At 47.6% G+C, this 20,856-nt stretch overlaps 2 protein-coding genes across 2 annotated transcripts in view; both read right to left on the reverse strand.

Moving 5' to 3' along the window:
* FIBCD1 (fibrinogen C domain containing 1) overlaps nucleotides 1-15,008 on the reverse strand; it is a 69,316-nt gene extending 54,308 nt beyond the window's left edge. Inside the window, exons 1-2 of the mRNA XM_083596467.1 lie at nucleotides 14,903-15,008; nucleotides 14,207-14,302 (exon numbers count right to left, since the gene is read on the reverse strand). Coding sequence (XP_083452593.1) covers nucleotides 14,207-14,278 — 72 coding nt within the window. The 5' untranslated portion in view covers nucleotides 14,279-14,302; nucleotides 14,903-15,008. The remainder of the gene's footprint in view (nucleotides 1-14,206; nucleotides 14,303-14,902) is intronic.
* The window catches only part of QRFP (pyroglutamylated RFamide peptide), a 135,938-nt gene that overhangs the window by 78,672 nt on the left and 36,410 nt on the right, over nucleotides 1-20,856 (reverse strand). The window lies entirely within an intron of this gene.

Below are 20,856 nucleotides of genomic sequence, written 5' to 3' on the forward strand. Positions count from 1 at the left end.
GGCCAGTGGCCCATCTAGACCAGCCTTCTGTTCTCACAGTGGCCAACCAGATGCCCCAATGGGAAAGAAGGACCCAAGCACATGAGGACTCTCCCCTCCTGCGGTTTCCAGCATTGGTGTGCAGAAGCAAAACTGTGGAGGCAGACCATAGCCATTGTAGCTATAAAGCAGATTCAGGGCAGCACGACTGGTCCCTCCACACCGAGAGCCAAGCCAAGGGCAACTATGACGGAGTACACACTCAGAATGGAAGGCAAGAGGTGGGCTGAATTTTGGCCTTGCACAGGGGCCACTGAATTTTGAAAGACCCAAGTCCACCCCTGTTGTAGCTAGCAGTCATTGATAGCCTTGTGCTCCTCCATGTCTAATTCTCTTTTTAAAGCCATCTAAGTTGGTGGCCATCATTGCCTCCTGCAGGAGTGAGTTCCATTGTTCAACTGTCTGCTGCATGAAGAAGTCCTTTCATTCGCCTGTCCTGCATCATCTATCAATGGCTACCAACCATGATGGCTTGGCATTGCCTCCTTGGTCAGAGTCAGGAATGCTTCTGATCACCAGTTGCTGGAAACTGCAAGAGGGGAGAGTGTCCTTGTGCTCAGATCCTGCTTGCAAATTTCCCTTTAAGGCATCTGGTTGGCCACTGTGTGCAGTGGCGTAGCATGGGTTGTCAGCACCCGGGGCAAGGCAAGTAATTTGCGCCCCCTAACCCGTGGATTTGCGCCCCCTAACCCTAACCCCCAGATGTTGCGCCCAGTGCGGCCGCCCCCCCTGCACCCCCCACGCTACGCCACTGACTGTGTGAACAGGATGCTGGACTAGATGGGCCACTGGCCTGATCCAGCAGGGTTGTCCTTATGTCCTTACTCTGGTACCACAATGTGTGGGTGATGGCTGATTGTGAACCATAGCTTTAAAATGACATTTGACAAATTCACAGAAGATAAGGCTATCCATGGATACTAGTTAGGATGGTCGCCTGCTACCTCCTGGATCATAAGAATATAACCTAAGAAGAGCCCTGCTGGACAGACCCATAATCAATCAAGCTTTCCCGGCTATCAGGTTCCAAGTCAACCCATCTCCACCACTTGAGGCAGCAACATCTCCAAGGCTCCACCTCCTGTCAGTAAAAAAACAAAACCCTCTAGGCTTGACTGCACGGCATAACAACATTTCTCAGGGTCCAACTCCTGACACAGCAAACCCCATGGGCTCCATTCCATGGCACAGCTCCTGATGCAGCAAATGTTTCTAGGCTGTGCCACTGTTGTGTAGAAACTACCCCATTCTGCCTCCTGATCCATTCCACTCATCAAGCTCCACCTTTTGCCCGGTCAAAGCCCATCCTGGCTCCACCTAACTGCACAAATATTTTTCAAATCACTGGTGACAACCCTAAGCCACTATGGGTAACGTTTGCCTTTGAACCACTTCATTTCCACTTTTGCTCAGTCACAGAGAGGACTTCAGGAGGGTGAACACTAGTTTAGACCTGTCTGCTCAAAAGAGACCATGATTAAAAGTCCTATCTGATTAAAAGAGACACGATTAGCTAGCCTCACCCTTTATGTTAGTCATTTCCAAGCTCTGTGCCAACAGCATTTAAACAATGGAAAGGCAGTGAGCTCAAAGGAGCCAGTCCCAGGGGTGCTTACTTGCTGTTCAAAAGCACCGGGGGAGGGGGAGAACCCCAAAAGACTCATTCAGCACAGTGGTAGAGATACCTTCATTTGCCTTTGTGATGTATAGAATGCCCCCCTCTTTTCTTGACATGTTCCGTTGTTATGCAGCATACCAGGATTGTTTGTTAATGGTTTTGCTTTGTTCACTCCTGTATACGACGTCATAAAAACTCGATTTTTTAAAACAGTGCACTAGAGCGGTAGAAATTCAAGTTCCGAACAAATTGTTGCAGAATCTGTATGGATGCTGAAAACCTCAGCAAGGTTTCACGAGAGATGCAAGATTGAAGTCACCCTCCCTCCTCACCCCAAGTGCTAGACAGCAGATGGCAGAAGTTCCCTGGGAGAGCTCTAAGATGCATGCAGCTGGAGGGAGGCAGAGAGAGGAAGGAGCAGCCAAAATCTGTCCCATGAGACGCCCAGCAGGGAGTCAGGGGCAGCTGCATAACTGATGCTTTTCTCTCACCTGCAGCTGCAGGGAATTATGACAGAGAGGGAGGCGGGGACAGAGCTGGCATCAGAGTTTTCATAGGCTCTGGACAACAGAATGCCAGCATAGCTCCTTAGTCCCATTTTGCTGCTAGACATGTGAAAAGAAGATAATGGCTTTGAGCACGTACAATAGGCTTCCTTCCTACATCACTGCATAATAACCACTGCCAACCTCCAAACATTGGAAATTTGTCATGGCCCTAAATCCTGGGCAGCATTCCTTGAGCACGGAACCACAGAATTGTAGAGTTGGAAGGGACCCTGGGGGTCATCTAGTCCAACCCCTTGCAATGCAGGAGTCGCAGGTAAAGAATCCCTGGCAGATGACCATCCAACTTCTGTTTGAAAACCTCCTCCAAAGGAGTTTGTTCCACTGTCAAACAGCTTCTGCTGTCAGAAAGTTCTTCCTAATCTTTAGCTGGAATCTCCTTTCTTTTCTTTTGAGTCTTTTCAAACTGTGAACCAAATGCTAGCAAAGCATCTATGCTAGCATTCGATTGACGCTGGAGAGAGGCGGAGTTGAGAAATAAGACCAAGGGTACATATTGATATAGGAATGTATTAGATAAAATGTAAAAAAAAAATACAATAATAAGAGAGCATTCATTTGTAAAAAAGGAATATACAACGGGATAGATAGGAAGTCCAAAGTGTTGGTACATATATGATTTTGGAATAGATTTTTTGTCCTCGTTTCTTTTCTTTAGGTATATAAACTTTGTATACATGCTGAAAATTATATTATAATAAGCCTTGTGATGTAATATGATAATGTTTACCGATGTAACATAAGAATGTTAATAAATAAATAAAACAAAAACAAAAGCAAACTGTGAACCAAAGACCAAGCCCACACAAAGCTGCCTTAATCTGAGACATACTGTTCATCCATCTACCTCAGTATCATCTACACTGACTGTCAGCAGTAGTCCAGGGTCCCAGACAAGGGTCTTTTCCAGCCCTGCCCTCAGACACACGGGGTTGAACATGGGACCTTCTGAATGTGCAGCAAAACTTCTACCACTGAGAGGCTGCAAACCAGAACAGCTATGCTCTGCCGGAACAGTGGGAAGCAGTAATCCTTCTGAATACCAGTTGCTGTGAGAAGGCTCTCGTGCCCAGGCTCTGCTTGCAGGTTTTCCACAAGCATCCAAGTGGCCACAGTGGGAACATGAGACTGGACTAGATGGGGCACTGGCCTGATTCAGCAGGTTCTTCTTGTGATGAAGGAGAGGATAGAAATCTAATAGCCATCACAGATTTATCCATAAGGTTGTCTTAAATATTTGAATATCCTTTTGTCATCTCCCCCCCTGGACACTTAATCTTCTTTTCTGTAAGCTAAACACCCTCTGCTCTTTCAGCCCATCCTCTTGGATTTGTCTTCGCAAGTCCCTTTATCGTCTTCAATACACTAATCTGAAATCCCTTCCCAATTGATCAACATCTGAGGATCACCAGGACAGAACTTGCTTCTCTGAATCAAAGGTGGTGCCAGGGGGAGGAATTGAGGGGGGAGGCCAGGACACCTTCTTCCCCCAGCAAGTACTGGTACTTCACACAGGCACACACACCACTGCTGGACCCTCCTGGTTATTTGAAGGCCCTTTTTACATCATTAGAACACTTTTATTGCTGTTGGTCGATACATCCTAAGGACTCCTGAGCATGCTTATTTGAAAGTTAACTCCATCAAAAATCAATAGGGCTTAACTTCAGAGAGAAAATATATTTTGGGGTGGGAGCGTCCATGTGAAATATATATACCATTATTTCTCTTTTGGAAATCTAACATGAGCAGTGGAGGCTGGTCCATGAAAGCAAGTGTGGTACTGCCCAAACAATATCAGTCTACCCCCCCCCCCCCCGCACAGCTGCCTGCCCTCCTATGACCTGGTAGGGAGTAGTCCTGGATTCATCTGCTTTTGGTCCTCCTGGCTTCCGCCCCACCAGTGCCAAAGAGTCCCAGCTACCATGGATTGGTTGGCTCTGCTTGTCATTGGCCCTAGCTCCACCTTTCATTGGCTCTGGCGCCACCTATTGTTGGCTTCATGGCTATCTACCATCAGTGGTGGAGCTTCAAGCTCCAGCGGGGGGTGGGGGTGGAGAGCAGGCAAGGGGGCATGGCTGGCGTGCGTCCCGGGAGTGTGGTGAGCCGCCTGCAGGGGCATGGCACGCATCCTGGGGGCATGGTGCGCCTCCTGCAGGGGTGTGGTGCCCAGCAGGGGGGGCAGCCACAATGGCACCCCACCGGGATCATGCTGCCGGGGGCAATGCGCTCCGCCCGCACCCCTGTTCCTCTGCCAGTGTCTACCATGCCAGTCCCAAAAGATGCCAGCCATCACTGCTATGAGCACATTCTCCCCAAAGCAATAGCCATTGACTGTTTCAAGTATGAGCTGTTGCTGTTGTAGTAGTTATTATTAACATTAATTTATTAATCACCTTCCTATATCGCCATCTCCAGGCAATTTATGCATAACAGGTTTTTGGGGTTTTTTAATACAGCAAATACATTTAAAACAAGACTGAAACCCTAACAAGTGGACACTCATGGTAAAGACTCATTTATCCAACTGGGGAAACCTATCTCTGGTTGTTTTCAGATAGTGCAGAAAGTGGGCACATCAAAGAGGAATGCTGTTCCACAGAACAGGGGCAGCCACATGGAAGGCCCTGCTATGAATAACTTCAGAGTGGGTTACTGAGATCTTTGGAACTTCTCAGAGAAACTTTCCCACAATATGCACAGATCTACTGGGCGTATAAAGAGTAAGATGGTCTCTCAAGTAACCTGGTCCTAAGCTGTACAGGGACTTACAGGTTAGCACCAAAACTTTGAACTTGGCCTGGTAGCAGATTGACAGCCAGTGCAAATCAAGTAGGGTCAAGCAACCTAGGTGTCATGTTCTACACCATCTGTAAGCCTCTGGACCAACCCCAAGGCTAACCCTCCCAAGAGTACATTGCAGTAATCCAACCATGAGGAAGAGTGCAGAGTCCAGTTGCAGAATTCAAGCTTTGTATATAGAAAGTCCCCAGTTTGATCTCTGGAATCTCCAGTTTTAAAACCAGAGTTGCAGTTGATGGGTGAGTAAGGAGAAAGTCTCCCTTTGCTTGAGCCCCCAGAGAGCTGTTCACAGTCAGTCAATACTGAACTAGATGCTGAATAAAACAGGATTATGCAGCTAGGCTGCAGCTCAGTGGCAGAGCACATGCTTTGCATGCAGAATGCCCCGGATCTAATCCCTGGCATCTCAAACTACAAAAGGATATTGGGCAGAAATTGGGACTGGGATCCCTGGAGATCTACACCAGTCAAAGCAGCTAGCAAAGCTTGCCAGTGGTGTGACTCCGTAACAAAGCAGTTTTTATAGGCTGATCATCTCTTCTGACTTCCAAACAAAGCTGCCCACATTCTCAGGTAGATAAGACAGTGCTCAGAACTTAAGGCTGGTTGCTTTTTGCCTAGCTCTTTAAGAAATGAACTTAAGGGCATACCTCTGGGGCCTGAAGCATGAGGTAACTATGTACTCTGCCCCTGAGTGCATGGGCATCCAATGAAGCTGAATTCTGGAAGACTCAAGACAGACAAAGCAAAGGACTTATTCACACAGCACACAGTTAAAACTATGGAACTTGCTCCCACAATGGAGGCAGCAATGGCCACCAACCTGGATGGCTTTAAAAGAAGATGGCTTTAAAAGATAAGGCTAATTTATGGAGGATGGCGCTGTGGGTTAAACCACAGAGCCTAGGACTTGCCGATCAGAAGGTTGGCGGTTTGAATCCCCGTGATGGGGTGAGCTCCCATTGCTCTGTCCCTGCTCCTGCCAACCTAGCAGTTCGAAAGCATGTCAAAGTGCAAGTAGATAAATAGGTACCACTCTGGCGGGAAGGTAAACGGCATTTCCATGCGCTGCTCTGGTTCGCCAGAAGCAGCTTAGTCATGCTGGCCACATGACCTGGAAGCTGTACACCAGCTCCCTTGGCCAATAAAGTGAGATGAGCGCCACAACCCCAGAGTCGGCTACTACTGGACCTAATGGTCAGGGGTCCCTTTACCTTTAAGGCTACTAGACATAACGACTATGTTCTGCTTCCAAGGTCAGAGGCAGTAATGATTCTGAATCCCAGATGCTGGAAACCACAGAAAGTGAGTGCTCTTGTGCTCAGGTCCTGCTTGTGGGTTTCCCACAGGTATATGGTTGGTTTCTGTGAGAACAGGATGCTGGACTAAATGAGCCAATTCAGCAAGGCTCATCCTATGTTCTCCCTCCACTGTCTGAAGCTGTGTGCCTCTGAATACCAGATGCTAGGGAACACAAGCTAGGAGAGTGCTGTTGCACATGCCTTCCTTCCTGGATGGCCACTGTGGGAAGCAGAAAGCTGTAGATGGACCATAGGCCTGATCCTGCAGGCTCTTATAAGAAAGGGGGAACTCACAGGTTTCCATCTGCGCCCCCTCTATTCCAATAGCACATATGGTCCTTGAGCCCATGGCATTAACATGATCTATTGAATACATTCCTTACCAATATGAAGCAATAACTATCCTGTTGCAACCCTTCCAAGGCAAAACATTACAGGGCTTAACCAGATCACTGAGAAACAAGGTGCTGTTGAACCATGGCTTGCAACGTAATTCCTTCTGAATGTGCTGCATGATACTTTCCTGGCTTACACACACACACAATCACACACACACAAAGTTTCATAACTTCCTTTTAAAAAAAATAAAAAAAAATGTTTGTGTTTCACCTCCTGCTGTGATAACAAGGATTGATCCCCTTCAAGGTACTTCTTTCCTGTAATCTAGTCTGAGCCACCGCATCTGTTGCCTTCCTAGGGAGGATTTTACACCGCACAGCACTTTTAAGTGGGATTGTGGTCTGGGAGGATTAGATCTCATGCTCCCAAATCTCAGAGAACCTGGTTGTCTTCCTGACAAGGCACTCACTAACCAAATCAGCTGTGAAAGACACTTTCAAACATTGGCAAAGGCAGGTTCTACGCCCGCCTTACAAAAGCGCCCTCATCAAATTCAGTACAAACATCTCATTTTGCATGTGTTGAAAAAGAAAAAGGATTACAGACGTTTCCAACAGCCTAAACGGGAGGGATGTTTATAGAATGGGACGAGCTATTAGCTGGTGCATGTGATATCAACAACCCAATTTCCCTCTGCCTGGACCTAAAGCACTTCAGCAACTTTTAAATGAGCACTTCCACGATTCTTTCTTTCATGCCAAAGAATGAGCACATAAGAAAGCATCATTTGCATGTCAAAGGATAGTAACAAAAATACTAGGGGCTGCCCCCTGCTCATATTGCTCACCAACCCTGCCTGTGTCCCAACATCCCTGCTTTATTGAAAACTATGCTGTTGTTTAAAATTGCCATTTTAAAACCTGCCTTCTCTTTTGCCTTCTGCCCCAACTTCATGCAAATCCAGGATTCGGATGAGATACTACAAATTCTTCAATGGGGATTTTGTGATGACACCCTTACATTTTAATGTATATAGGAATAAGCATTTTTTTAAAAAAAAATGTAAATGTGGTCTGGAAAATGTTTTTGAAACGCTTTAGATAGCAGCTAGGGGAGATGGTAGTGATCTGATCAGGTCTAGAACTCTGGTGTGTAGGAAGGTGGGGAGAATTGCAGCAATGGGCAAGATTAACACTTCCCACCTTAATCTATCTGATTTCCCCAATTCCAGATTGGGATCCCCCAAACAAAGCTACTTATTCCCCGCTAAAGGAAAAGATGTGATTCATGCATTGCAAGTTGGACTAGATGTGTCCCTTTCAACTCCACAGTTCAGTGATTCTGTGATGCTAGGTGGCTACTTCTTCTACGTAGAGAAGTTAAAAACACATTTAGAGAAATGTGTTTCTCTAAAGGACTAACTTTGAATATGCTTTTTTTATTCTTTCTTTTTTTAATGCAAAATGGCCTAAGATTCTGTGACAACCACCTTCATCAGATGGTGCATTGAGACAACTGAGGAAGCTAGTTGTCATCTCTGAGCATTCATTCCATTTTCTACTAGAAAGATCCTTATTCAGAGCCAGTCTCAAGGGGCGCTCAAACACATTTCTCTTTATTCCTGAAGACAAATATGGCTTTTGTATTGATATCAGTTAACGTGACATGTCATTTGGCTCTGAAAATTAGGCCAAACTCAGTAGGTCAAACTATGCATTGTGTTAAAACACTCTGGGATGTATTCAAATAAGTTTTTATTTTTCAGAACAGACCCATTGAAATTGAAAAATATTAAGTTAGGTCCATTCATTTCAACAGGTTTACTCTGAGTAAACCTTAATTTAAAAAACACGCTGTATTTTAGTAATAGTATGGCTGGTTTTGTTTTGTTTTGCCTATTCATCATACAAAGGAAAAGTAATCATGCAAGGAGGGCCCTGATCCAGAAAACAGCACCTTTGGAGGCAACAAAGACCCAGTGTGGTGCAATGGTTAGAGTGCAGGACAAGGGCTTGGGAGACCAGGGTTCAAATCCACCACTCAGTCATGAAGCTCCCTGGGTGAGCTTTGGCCAGACACTTGCTCATAGGGTTGTTGTGATGATTACATGGGGAGATGGAGAAGTATGTAATTGAGCTTCTTGAAAGAAAGGTGGGATAAAATGTAATAAATGAAGCAAGAGGAGGTGGAGGAGGAGGAGGAGAGAAAGCCCCCAATCTTTCTTGGGAGAGGGGAGAGCACATGGCTGCTTTTCCTTCAAAATAAAAGTGTAGTGATAGTGTAGATAAGTCCCTTGCAAACCATAATGTATTGAAGGGTTAAGTGGCTAGACAAGAGTCCCATTATGAGAAGCCTACAAGCAGTACCTGAGTGCAACAACCATTCTTCTCACTTGTGCTTCCCAGCAACTGATACTCAGAAGCAGATTGCCTCTGACAGCGGAGGCAGAACACAGGGCAGTAAGCTTTAGTTGGTAAGTGAATACTGTAAACTGAAGCATTAGTTGGTTCATTAGGAAAGGTACATTTCAATATTTGAGACTTGAGAGCCTGTAAATATGCCAGTATATTTTTTGGAAGCTACTTTGAGTTTAGTATGTTAACTGCAACAGCAGACCTTACTGTTTACAATTTGACATGCACACACCCCAAACAGGCTCTGTATCCTTGTCCTACACAAGGGCCCCAACCAGTTAGGGATCACCTATTGAACGCACTCACAGAGGTGTGAAGCCAGAAAAGAAAGCCCACGACCCTCCAGGTGCTGTTGGACTCCAACTCTCATCAGCCCCAGTCAACAACTGCCAATAGTCAGGGACAATGAGAGTTGGAGTCCAACAATTCACGGAGAGTCACAAGTCCTCTCCCCCACTCTCAACACATGTTATATGTAGGGCCTGCTCTCCACAGCTGCAGTCTTTTGCACACGAAAACTGGAAGTAAATTCTACTGAAATCAGCAGATAGGCTGAGGGGGGGGGGCGGACATACACAAAAGGAAGTACAGTGAATCTGATGTCTCCGCTAAACATTAGAATGGAAGTCATATTATCAAAATCCTAGGCAGGGAGGATGCAGTACAAGGAGAATCCTTCCGCAAAGAAATTATCCAATTTTGGCTGTTACAAGGTCTGCTGATTTGAGAGATTTGGGGAGGGAGAGAACAGGCAGAGAAACATATTCTCGACGAGAAAGGGTGGTTTATCAAGTCTCCTTTGTTTTGGTGGGGGGACAGGGGTCTGATGCCCCAAAACAGTCCCACAGAGATCTAGCACCCAGTGACTAGCACGTGTAGCGTAAAATGTGGTGTGTTTCCCCCCTTCTCACAGGAGGATGGAAGGTTCAGAGAGAACTAGGCTGAGGCAGCAAAGGGTTGTTGGCAGGAACAAACAGGGAGTTGCATCTCAGTGGCAAAGCTCTGCATGGAGGATGGAGAGAGGTGCGTGCATGTAAACATAGAAACAAGTCTAAAGTAACATTTGCATCCATTGCTTGTCCTTCTTTCCCCTCTGGCTCCCCACATGTCGCTGGAATATGCCCCCCCAAAAGGAATGTGGCCCTTGGGTTTAAAAAGTTTCCCCACCCCGACATAGATTATTTAACATTACTGTTGCACATTTCTCCAGGCTATTTTACTTCTACTACTGCAAATTCCTCCTTAAAAGGAGTCTTCATTGCACCAGGCTTCAGGCACATTCCCAGCAGCAGAGGCAGTGCTTTCTGTGTATGAGTTTGTTCTTTAACGATCCTAAACAGCACTTCATCCAAATTGATCCCAGGCTGCTGTGTAATACTAATAACAATAATCAATTTACAACAGTGGAATATAAATCTTGTTTAAAATAAGTAAGAACCTTAGAATATCCCTGCTGGCGCAGGCCAAAGGGGGCCCATGTAGTCAGAGGCAGTAATGCTGGAAACTGCAGGGGAGACTTGCTCATCTGCTCAGATCCTGCTTGCAGTTTTCCTACTGAAGCATCTGGTTAGTCCCTGGGAGGACAGGATGCCAGACTAGGTGGGCCATTGGCCTGATCCAGCAGGCATTTCTTATGTTCTTATGGCTAGTCATGACACCCAGAAGCTGGACTTGAAGGCAGCAGCTCTCACTAGTTGTTTGTCTCTGGCATCTAAAGTTGCAGTAGACTGCTTCTGAGCCTGGAGGTTCTGTTCCAATTGTGTACTGAAAGTTCTAGAGGCTTGCCCATTTGGGTGAAAAGGGCACTGCCCCACCAACCTTTCCCCCCAGGCAAAACCCACCTGCCTGTCTTCTTACTCACAAGCAGTCCAGCGGGTGCCCCTAGTTGTCAACTTATTCCTCCTTAGTCTCAGTGTCGCCCCTTGTAGAAGGGGTGGGAGACAAAACTAGAATTAGTTGGCTCCACTTCTAATTGGCTCTGGCTCTGCCTACAGCTTGTCTTCTGTCTACTATCACCAAGAGCCACTGTGGTGTAGTGGTTAGAGCACTAGACCAATCCCCATCCAGCCATGAAGTTCACTGGGAGACACTGAGCCACTCACTACCTCTCTTATCCTAACCTACCTCACAGGGTTGTTGTGGGGATTAAAATGAAGAGTTGGAGAAAACCATGTACATGCAAATGCAGTCAATCAATCAATCAATCAATCAATCAACCAACCCATACCATTTCTTGCAACACCAGAGTGCCCCTGGGTTCATAAGGGAAGATATGAGTTTTCTATAGGCGCTTTGGAGAGGGGGGGTGCAAGATGGGGAGTGTCATTCCCCCTCTCCCCCAGCCTGTTTATCCATTTGCCTGTCTTGTGGCTCAGCCTCTGAGTCAGAGAGAAAGAGAGTGACATTCTGTCTGTAAATAAATAAACTAAATAATTCAAGGAGGATTTTGCCAACAGCCAGCAACACAGGTTCCAAGAGGGTCCCTGGGGAAGGTTGTGTGTGTGTGCAGGAGGGTGAAGCTGGGAGTGAATGTACAGAGCCTGCCATCCTGAAACTCCAGCGAGAGACCTGTGCACGCCTGCTAATCTCGCACAAACAGAGGTGAGGGTTGCCAGGGCGGATGATGGGCTCCCAGCCACCCAACTCCACAGTGTTTCAGAGAGAGCACCTGTTCCAAAGACTGCTGCTAGCCATGCACCTGCGTCCTCCACCCCTATCCTGGCAGCAGTGGATGACCGGATGCCACTCAACTTGGCAGCATAGGGAAGGGGGTGACGGTTTGAAGAGGACAGCCCAGAGCTCAGCAGCAGAACATCTGTTTTGCATGCAGAAGGTCCCGGGTTCAAGCCCCAAGAGCACCTCCAGGTGCAGCTGGGAAAGACTCCCTGCCTGAAAGCTCTGGAGAGCAGCTGTCAGTCAGTGCAGACAATCTTGGGCTGGATGGACCCATGTCTGACTTATGCTAAATTCTTTTTAAAAATCAGTCTTTTCTTCAGAGTCACAAGGTCTGTGATCTTAGAACTGTAGAGTTGGGAGGGACCCTGAGGATCATCTAGTCCAACCCCCCTGCAGTGCAATCTTGCTTTATTTTTAGGGAAAGAGCCGTAGCTCAGTGGTTGGGCATCTTGCCTTGCATGCGGAAGGTCCCAGGCTCAGTCTCCAGGCAGGAGTTGGAGACACAACCATTGCCTGAAACCCTGTAGGGCTACTGCCAGTCAGTGTAGACAGTCCTGAACTAGATGGACCAGTGGTCTGGCTCTGAACAAGACAGCTTCCTTTGTTCACAAAGAGCATCCATAGCTCAGTTTTAGAGCATCTGTGGGAAGCAAAAAGTCCCAGTTTAATCCCTGGCATGGGCTGGGAAACTCTTCCTGCTTTAAACCCCTGGAGAGCTGCCACTGGTCAGTATAGACAGTACTGAGATTGATGGGCCCAATGGCTTGACCCAATAGAAACCACTTTCCTATGTTTCTGTTGAAATCAGACTTTAATTCAGCAACCTAAAGCCTGGATCATGATTTCATTTGATGGGATGGGCTGCTGTATAGTGGTAGGACACCTGCTTCTGCATGCAGAAGGCTCCAAGTTCAATTGCCAGCACCTCCAGGTATGTCTGGAAATGCCCACTGCCCTGAAATCCTGGGGAGCTGCTGCCGTTCCGTGTAGATAGTACTGATGGTAGATAGAACCAATGGTCTGACAGTTACCTGTGTTCCTGTATAATTGTATTTAAAACTATGAGGACTAGAATCTTTACTTTTAGGGAAAGGGGCTTAGCTCAGTTGCAGACTACCTGCTCTGCAGGTGAAAGATCTCAGGTTCAATCCCCGGCATCTCTAGGTAGGGCTGGGGAAAACTCTGTGGGAGCAGCTACCCATCAGTATAGCAGATGAACTCACTATAAAGCAGTTTATTGTGTTTTCGTTGCTGGCAAGGGCTGTAGCTCAGTAGCACAGCATATCCTCCATGCAGAAGGTACCAGGTTCAACCCACAGCATCTTCAGGTAGGGTTGGTATGAGACTCCCTGTCTGAGACCCCTAGAGAGCAGCTGATCCTGAGCTAACTGGACCAGTGGTCTGTCTCAGTATAAAACACCTTCGTATATCTCTATTTAATTCAGCTCTTGATTCAAAATTATGAGGACTAGCATCTTGCTTTGCTTTTCAGGGAAAGCTCACAGCTCAGTGGTAAAGCAACTGCTTTGCATGCAGAAGGTCCCAGTTTCCGTCCCTGACATCTCCAGGTTGAATTGGGAAAGACTCCCTGCCTGAAGTCCTGGAGAGCTGCTGCCAGTCAGTGTGGACAGTACTGAGCTAAATGGACCAATGATCTGACATAAGGCATCCCCTTATGTCCATACTGAATCCCAGAGACTAAGATCCTATTTGTATTTTTAATGGAAGGGCCTTGCTTGGCGACAGAACATCTGCTTTGCATGCAGAAAGTCCCAGGTTTGATCCCTGGCATCTCCAGGTAGGGCTGGGAGAGGCTCCCCATCTAAAACCCATGGAGAGCTGGTCCTGAGCTAGATCGGCCAGTGGGTTGACTGGCAGCTAAGAGGGAAACCACCTCACATGGCTGGATGGGCAAAAGTGTACTATCCGCGTGTCCCCAAATACTTCTACATCTTTTTAATTTTGTGCAAAGATACTGCAGTCACGTTACAGGACTGGGCACAGGAAGGGGAGAGGAGCATCAACAGGAGGATAAAAAAGTTTTTGGGTGGCTGGTTTTCTAAGAAACAGAGAGAAAGCAGTGCATCCTGTATCCTGTCCAATCCAAAGCCTCCATCCTTTTAATCTAGAGTTACTCTGGATGGAGATGGTTGCATCCTCAAGTGCAGAGGAATATTAATATAGTGTGTGTATTGTTGGGAAGGGATCAGATCTTCTTATTTAGCCCCATGTTAACCACCTGATTGTAAGTATAAATGGGGGTAACTAATCCAAAATAAGCATCCAATTGTGCCCCCCTCCAATTTCCTTTTGTACATCTCTCTTTCTCCATCGATACCAGTTCCTCTCTGCTTCACTCAGGGTTTATCCTCCTACCCCCGTTCTTCTATTCCTTGCCTCTCTTAGACCACCATCCTCACTTATTTATTTATTTTTTAAAAAAATGCTTACCTGGGATTTCTCCTGCGGACCGTCTTCCAGCTGAGAGGCTCCCCCCACGTTTTTCCATCGATCGTTGACCATCTTCTGGATAGGGTGATGATAAGACTGGTGGAGATAAAACACAGATCCCACAAACGCAACTGAGGGTCGCCCCGGTGATGCCGCAACTCCAAAGTGGTACCCAAGGGGGTGTGATGGAGAGAGTCTCTCTCCCACCACCCCCACCCCGCCCACCAAAAAGAGTTCCAAACGAGAAGCAGGAAGAAGACACGCAAAGGGTTGCTTCCCAAGCGCTGGGAAGAGAAAAGGGCTGGATAGGAAAACGCACAGAGCAATTTTGCCTCCTGGTGGGGTCTTGAGGTTCCTTCCTCTAGCTTAGCAGATCCTTTTACCTGCGCTCGTTCGCTCGCTCGCTCGCTCGCTCTCCCTCCCTCCCTCCTCCCTCGCTCTCTTTCTGCCAGGATCTCAGGAAGATTTGGAGCGGGGACGGGGAGGGACCTGCCGCATCTGCAAGAAACTGAGGGGGAATCTCTCTCTCTGCGTTTCCAGGCAATCCCCTCTTCTTTCTCTTTTTGGCTAGACAAAACAAGCCCACTTTTGCAGGAAGGATGTGCGTGCGTGGCGGGGGGGGGGGGGAATGAAGGGCTGCTTGAGGGAGGAAAGAAGGAAGGAAGGAAGGAAAGGGAGGCGATGGTGATGACCCACCTAGAGAAAACTTCCCCTCTTGGGAATGCTGATGGTGGGGCGCGCGCGCGTGCGTATGCTGAGGGGTGGGAGCGGGTACTGAAGCTGTCTGGCCGAAGCTCGCGGCACTTCTGCCGCTCAGGGAAAGCCGAAGCAGGCAGCGCGGCGGGATGAGGTGTGGGGGTGCCGAGACGCAAGGTTCCTCCGCGCGCGCGTCAGGCTAGCAGGAGTTTCTTGCGCGTGTGAACTTGGAGACGCGTAGCGAGGCGATCGCCTTCCGCACCTCCACTCGTTATACTAATTGTTAAGCTACGATACTACTACTAGTAGCACAGTATTGTATAGCTTAGTGCTACTATACTACTATTACTAGTATAAATACTAATACTATCGATATCACGGGTGCTACTATTACTACTAATACTACTGAAAGTAATGTTAATATTACTAATGATAATAATGCAGCAGGCTCTATTCCTTCTCTCCCGAGGGGAACCAGCACTCCCAGAATATGGAAACACACATTCACTCGTTTACATACAGGAAGGGAGGCGTTCACACACATATAAGTAAACACCAGAAAGTTGTTAATGAAAACGTGCCCTGTCTTCTAACCGCCGCTCCTCAGTCGCAACTCTCTTTTTCTCCCCTTTACCCACCGCTCTGCAACCTGCTTGGCTTCGGGCTGCGTTCACACGTGCAGCTTCCTTCCTTCCGCACCTGAACAGGGCGCCCTCAAGCGACGCCTGCTGTGCGTGAATGGGCGGGGTGGGGTAGGCACGAACCTTTCCCCCCGCCCCACCACACCACACGGTTATAGGGTGCCAACTTGAATAAAATATTGTGGGGGCCCAGGTAAGCCCCGCCCTGCATAATCGATCACATGATGCAGTGCACACACACTATTTGAATGGGAATGTCCATCAACTTTGTTGCCTCAAATATTTTATTGCGGGGGCCGAAGCCCCCCACAGCCCCTAGGAGTTGGTTCCTGCGCACGATTACATTTTTCCTGGCCCCTCTAGCCCCCAGGCTTCACGAGGGAGCTACTTCAGTCGCGCGCTCCTTGAGGGCAGAAAACAGCCAGCAAGGTGAAGCGTTTCACATGCCGGCTCCGCTGCGCTACGAGGCTTTGGACAGCCAGTTGTGGCCAGGCAGAACGCCTGCCTGCACGGAATCTCCAGGCAGGGTCAGAGGAATCTCATTCTGTAACCCTGGGGAGCCGCTGCCAGTCAGTGTAAACAATTCTGAGCTAGGTGGGTAAGCGGGCTGACAGTATGAGGCAGATTCCTATGTTCCACTGAGAAACAATGTACATTAGCATCTAAAGAGGATGGGTAGGCTGGAGGACCATTAAATCCAGGGTCTAAAATTACCTAACTGCACCACTGATTTAAGTTATAACTAATCTACACTATGTAAGTGAATTGGCCATTTGAGAGGAAAAAGAATTAAGCTTGCCTGGGTATTCTCTCTCTCTCTCTCTCTCTCTCTCTCTCTCTCTCTCACACACACACACACACACACACACACTAACTACAGAAATTTGTTTAATTTTCTTCCTTTTCTTCCTTCAAAGAACTCAGGGCAGTGTCTATGGTTCTCCTCATCTCACTCACCCATTTCATTCTCACAACAACCCTTCAAGGTAGAGCAGGTTAAAAATGAGTGGCTGTCCACTGCAGTAGTTAGAGGTTTGGACTGGGACCTGGGAAACTAGGGTCCAAATTCCCCACTTGGCCATGAAGCTCGCTGTGTGATCTTGGGCCAGGCACTGGCTCTCAGACTAACTTACCTCAAAGGGTTGTTGTGGGGCTTAACTGAGGAAAGGTGGGCAGACAACATACACCGCCTTGAACTCCTTGAAGAAAAAGGTGGGATAGAAATGCAATAAATGAAATGAATGAATGTCCCCTCACAAGTGCTATTCAGAGGTGGATTGCTCCTGCACATGGAGGTTTCACTACCCCCGATGTGGCCCATAAGAACCTAAGAGCCTCATTCAATCCACCTTGACCCAGGACACTTGTTTTTCACAGTGGCCAATCAGATGTGTTTTGGGAAGTTTGCAAGCAAGGCATGGAGGCAACACAAGCTTCCCTGGGGTTTTTCCCAAGTACCTGGTAGACTGCCCCTGGGTCTACAGTAGAGTTTCATTTTACTGTAACCATTGCAGAGCTGCATGCACATTGCACAGGTTAGGGTGAGATTTAAATTATTTAAGATAATAATAGTGGAAAGGTTGGTTGTTGAGGGACAAGCTCTCTCTGAGGGGCATTTTCTGCCATTAATTATTGTCTCATTGAGGAAAACTCAAATAAATTTCCACAGGACCATCTTGAAAACTGCTGCCCTAGAAAGACGAAAAGAAAGATTTATGTGTGTAGCTTCTGGGTGTGATTTCCATTAGAAAAATGCATGTTCCTGGACTGCCAGAACATGTCAAGAAATTGCCACTTAATCAACTTGCATTAGCCACTTAATCAACTTGAATTACTTCCATTAATCAGAGGGTCTCCTCCAGCAATACTAAAGTAAGGAAGGCATTCCTCATGTAAAATATTTTTATAACACTTCTCATTCAAATAATACATCCCAAAAAAACTCAGTATAAAAAGAACAACAATAAATATAATCCTGCAACCTGTATAAATCATGCAAACATGCCTGTTCTCTCTTGTTTTGCATGATCTTTTTTTAAAAACACACATACCATATTTTGCCTAATCTAGCACAGGCTTCCTCAACCTCGGCCCTCCAGATGTTTGAGACTACAATTCCCATCATCCCTGACCATTGGTCCTTCTAGCTAGGGATCATGGGAATTGTAGTCTCAAAACATCTGGGGGGCCGAGATTGAGGAAGCCCGATCTAGCATGCTTTTGCTGGCCATAGGGCAAAGTAATACATTTAGTGTGGAGAACCTATGGACTTACAGATGTTGCTGAATGATAACTCCCATCATCTCTGGTCATTGGCCATACTTGCTGGGGCTGATGGGAACTGTAGTCCAGCAACAACAGGAGGGCCAATGGCTCTCCATTCCTGCTACATTTGGCTAGGAGGTCTCTCCCCTCTCCCCACCCCCGCAACCACTGAGAAAAACTTGCCTCAGCCACCCAGACTGCTTTTGTGATGACTCTAAGCATTGCCTTTGCATTTCTTGCACCCACAAGGACTAGAAACTTGGAGCCGGTTTTGTTCAAAAAGCCAGTAAGCTGGATTCTGAGGCCAATGCAACATTTTGTGCTTTCACAGTACTTCTGCAGAGCTGCAGCATGTCCTGACTATTCATGGCGGGTACATTTTGGCTATTGCATCACTTACTCACAGGCTCACTTGTTCGTTTTTCTTCCTAATGCAATGGGGTGAGGATAAAAGAATGCGTTCCAATCTCAGCCTTGGCAGGCAGGTATGAGTTTCTTAATTGGCAGCAGATTTCAGCACTGTCAATCAAGTTAAGCTTCCTGCTCCATCTGACCAGAACCTGTTTTCTTTCCCACCTGCATTCCCTGACCCCTCCCCCAAAGAAAAAAAATAGCAATCTGATTCTGCCAGGATTTGACACTCTGCATAGATGGCTGCAGATTGCGGGGGGGGGGGGGTCTCCATGCAGAGCTCAGCAAACTCCAGAAAACAAGGCAAAGGACACCCCCCAACTAAACTGAGGTAGCAGAAGGACCCGACCACAAGACATGATGAAGCAGTCTCCTCAGGTGGAGATCTAGCCTCTAAGGCACATCCTCATTGCTGCTGTCTGTCCCTCCCCAGCCTCCTTTTATTCCCCCTCTGCCTTCAGTGTGTTTGTGGGGGGATCTGCAGAGGAGGCTGGAGAAATGGGAGGGCAGCAGAGAAGGAGGCCATGGAGGGTGGCATTTTCTGTTTTACCCCAATCTATAAGATGTCTGGGCAGCCTGCCTCTGAGCTGAGCTGTGGAAGCTTCGCCCAGGAGGGTGGATGGAACACTGCCCCACCAACCTCAGTTTGCCCTCAGCCAGATGCAACTTCCCTTCCTCCTACAACTAGTCCAGGAGGGTGGCCCTGCTTAACAATTGGCTCCTCCTTAGTCTTAGCATTGGCGCTTGCAGAACTTAGCAAGGAGGAGGAGGGCAAAAAGAGAATTAGTTGGCTCTACTTGTCACTGGCTTTTGGCGTTGGATCTGGAGCCACTTACCAGCCTGCCTTGCTGTGCTCAGCCTGGCAGTTTCTCTGGCTCCAGGTCCCCACCCTGCCTGGATAGCTAGACAGACACACCCAGGAGGGATGGGCCAGAATCTCCCATAGCACTGGCTACAGAAACAATAAGTTTCAGATAAGGGCACAGGTATCAGCTTATTGGGTCCTACCAAAAGACTTGTCTAAATGAGTATCCAGTTTCTGACAGTGTGCAGCCAGAAGGCCACGATGGTGCAAGGCAGAACCTTTTCCAGCCTGAGGAGTTTGCTGAACCAGTCAGGCAGGTTTCTTTGTGATACACATGGCCACTTAGGTGCCCACTAAGTGTCCTCATCCGCATCCCAAAAGAAGGAGCTCAGTTGCAAGAGCTACAGCTAAGTGATGGTGCCCTCTAGGTTGGATGGGTCTTTCCTCCACCTGCCTCACCTAGGAGAACAAGAGCCAGTGTGCTTTGTGAGAGCTGAGCTGGAAGCAGGATGGAAGCTGGATACACAGAGCCATGCTTGCTCTGTGCTGGATCCAAAGCTGTGACTAATGGAGAAGCAAGATCTGTTGGGGGTGAATGCTGTGCGTGCTTCCACTTTATGCTCAGGTTGTATATATGTGCATAAAGGTAAAGGGTAAAGGGACCCCTGACCTTAGGTCCAGTTGTGAACGACTCTGGGGTTGCGGTGCTCATCTCATTTTACTGGCCGAGGGAGCCGGCATACAGCTTCCGGGTCATGTGGCCAGCATGACTAAGCCGCTTCTGGCAAACCAGAGCAGCGCACGGAAATGCCGTTTACCTTGCCACTGGAATGGTACCTATTTATCTACTTGCACTTCATGCTTTCGAACTGCTAGGTTGGCAGGAGCAGGGACTGAGCAACGGGAGCTCACCCCGTCACGGGGATTCGAACCGCTGACCTTCTGATCGGCAAGTCCTAGGCTCTGTGGTTTAATCCACAGCACCACCCGCATCCCATATACCGTATATGTGCATATTTGACCATATATTCTAAGGATACCACAGTCTCCACTCACGTTCATTCCATGGAAACTAAACCCTGGGTAAATGCCTGGAACTTGGAGATTAGGGCGGCACGTAACAGTACAGTAGAATGATTTCTATAACTACGCACACGCTCCCCTTCCCCTCCTCCCCTCTAAATTCTGCACTGTTCAAGTTGCACTGACATTTTGCCTTGGGCAGAGTCCTCTGACCTGGATAACAATAATAATCACAGGTGAGATCGGACACATAGCAGTGGGAAGGACCAGGGGGCTTGTAAGTGAGATGGAGCCATTGAAGGGTGTGCAGAGTTAGGGAGAGGAGATCCTCTGTGTTTCATTAGCCCCTCACAGCTGGCTGATTCTGGGTGGCTTTTCCAAGAGAGCTAAAAGAGGCCTCCCAGCTCCCAGAATCATTGCAAGCTGTCCTTCTGCACGCCCCACGCTAATTAATTGTACAGCATTGCAGATTTAGACAGTTAGTTGCAACTGCATGTCATTTTTTACTCCCTCCTTAGATGCTGGCAGCCAATAAGAGATGGAGGGAGAGGGAGGGAGAGAGACGAAAGAAAGAAAGAAAGAAAGAAAGAAAGAAAGAAAGAGGGAGTCTGTGCAACATCACTGCTTGCTGTGAATCTCTGCAATTGCTTCCTTATTGTAGATGCCTCAAGATGGTCTCCTGGGACACATGATTGTGCGTTTCTGGCCCAAAAACCCTGCAAAACATGTCAGGGTCTCACCCACAAGGCAGGCAAACAACTCAGTGTGCTTCCAGGCTGCCACTGTTTCCAGGTAGGATTCAGTCATGT

This window comes from Podarcis filfolensis (assembly GCF_964270895.1).
Source record: "Podarcis filfolensis genome assembly, chromosome: Z".
NCBI lineage: Eukaryota > Metazoa > Chordata > Lepidosauria > Squamata > Lacertidae > Podarcis > Podarcis filfolensis.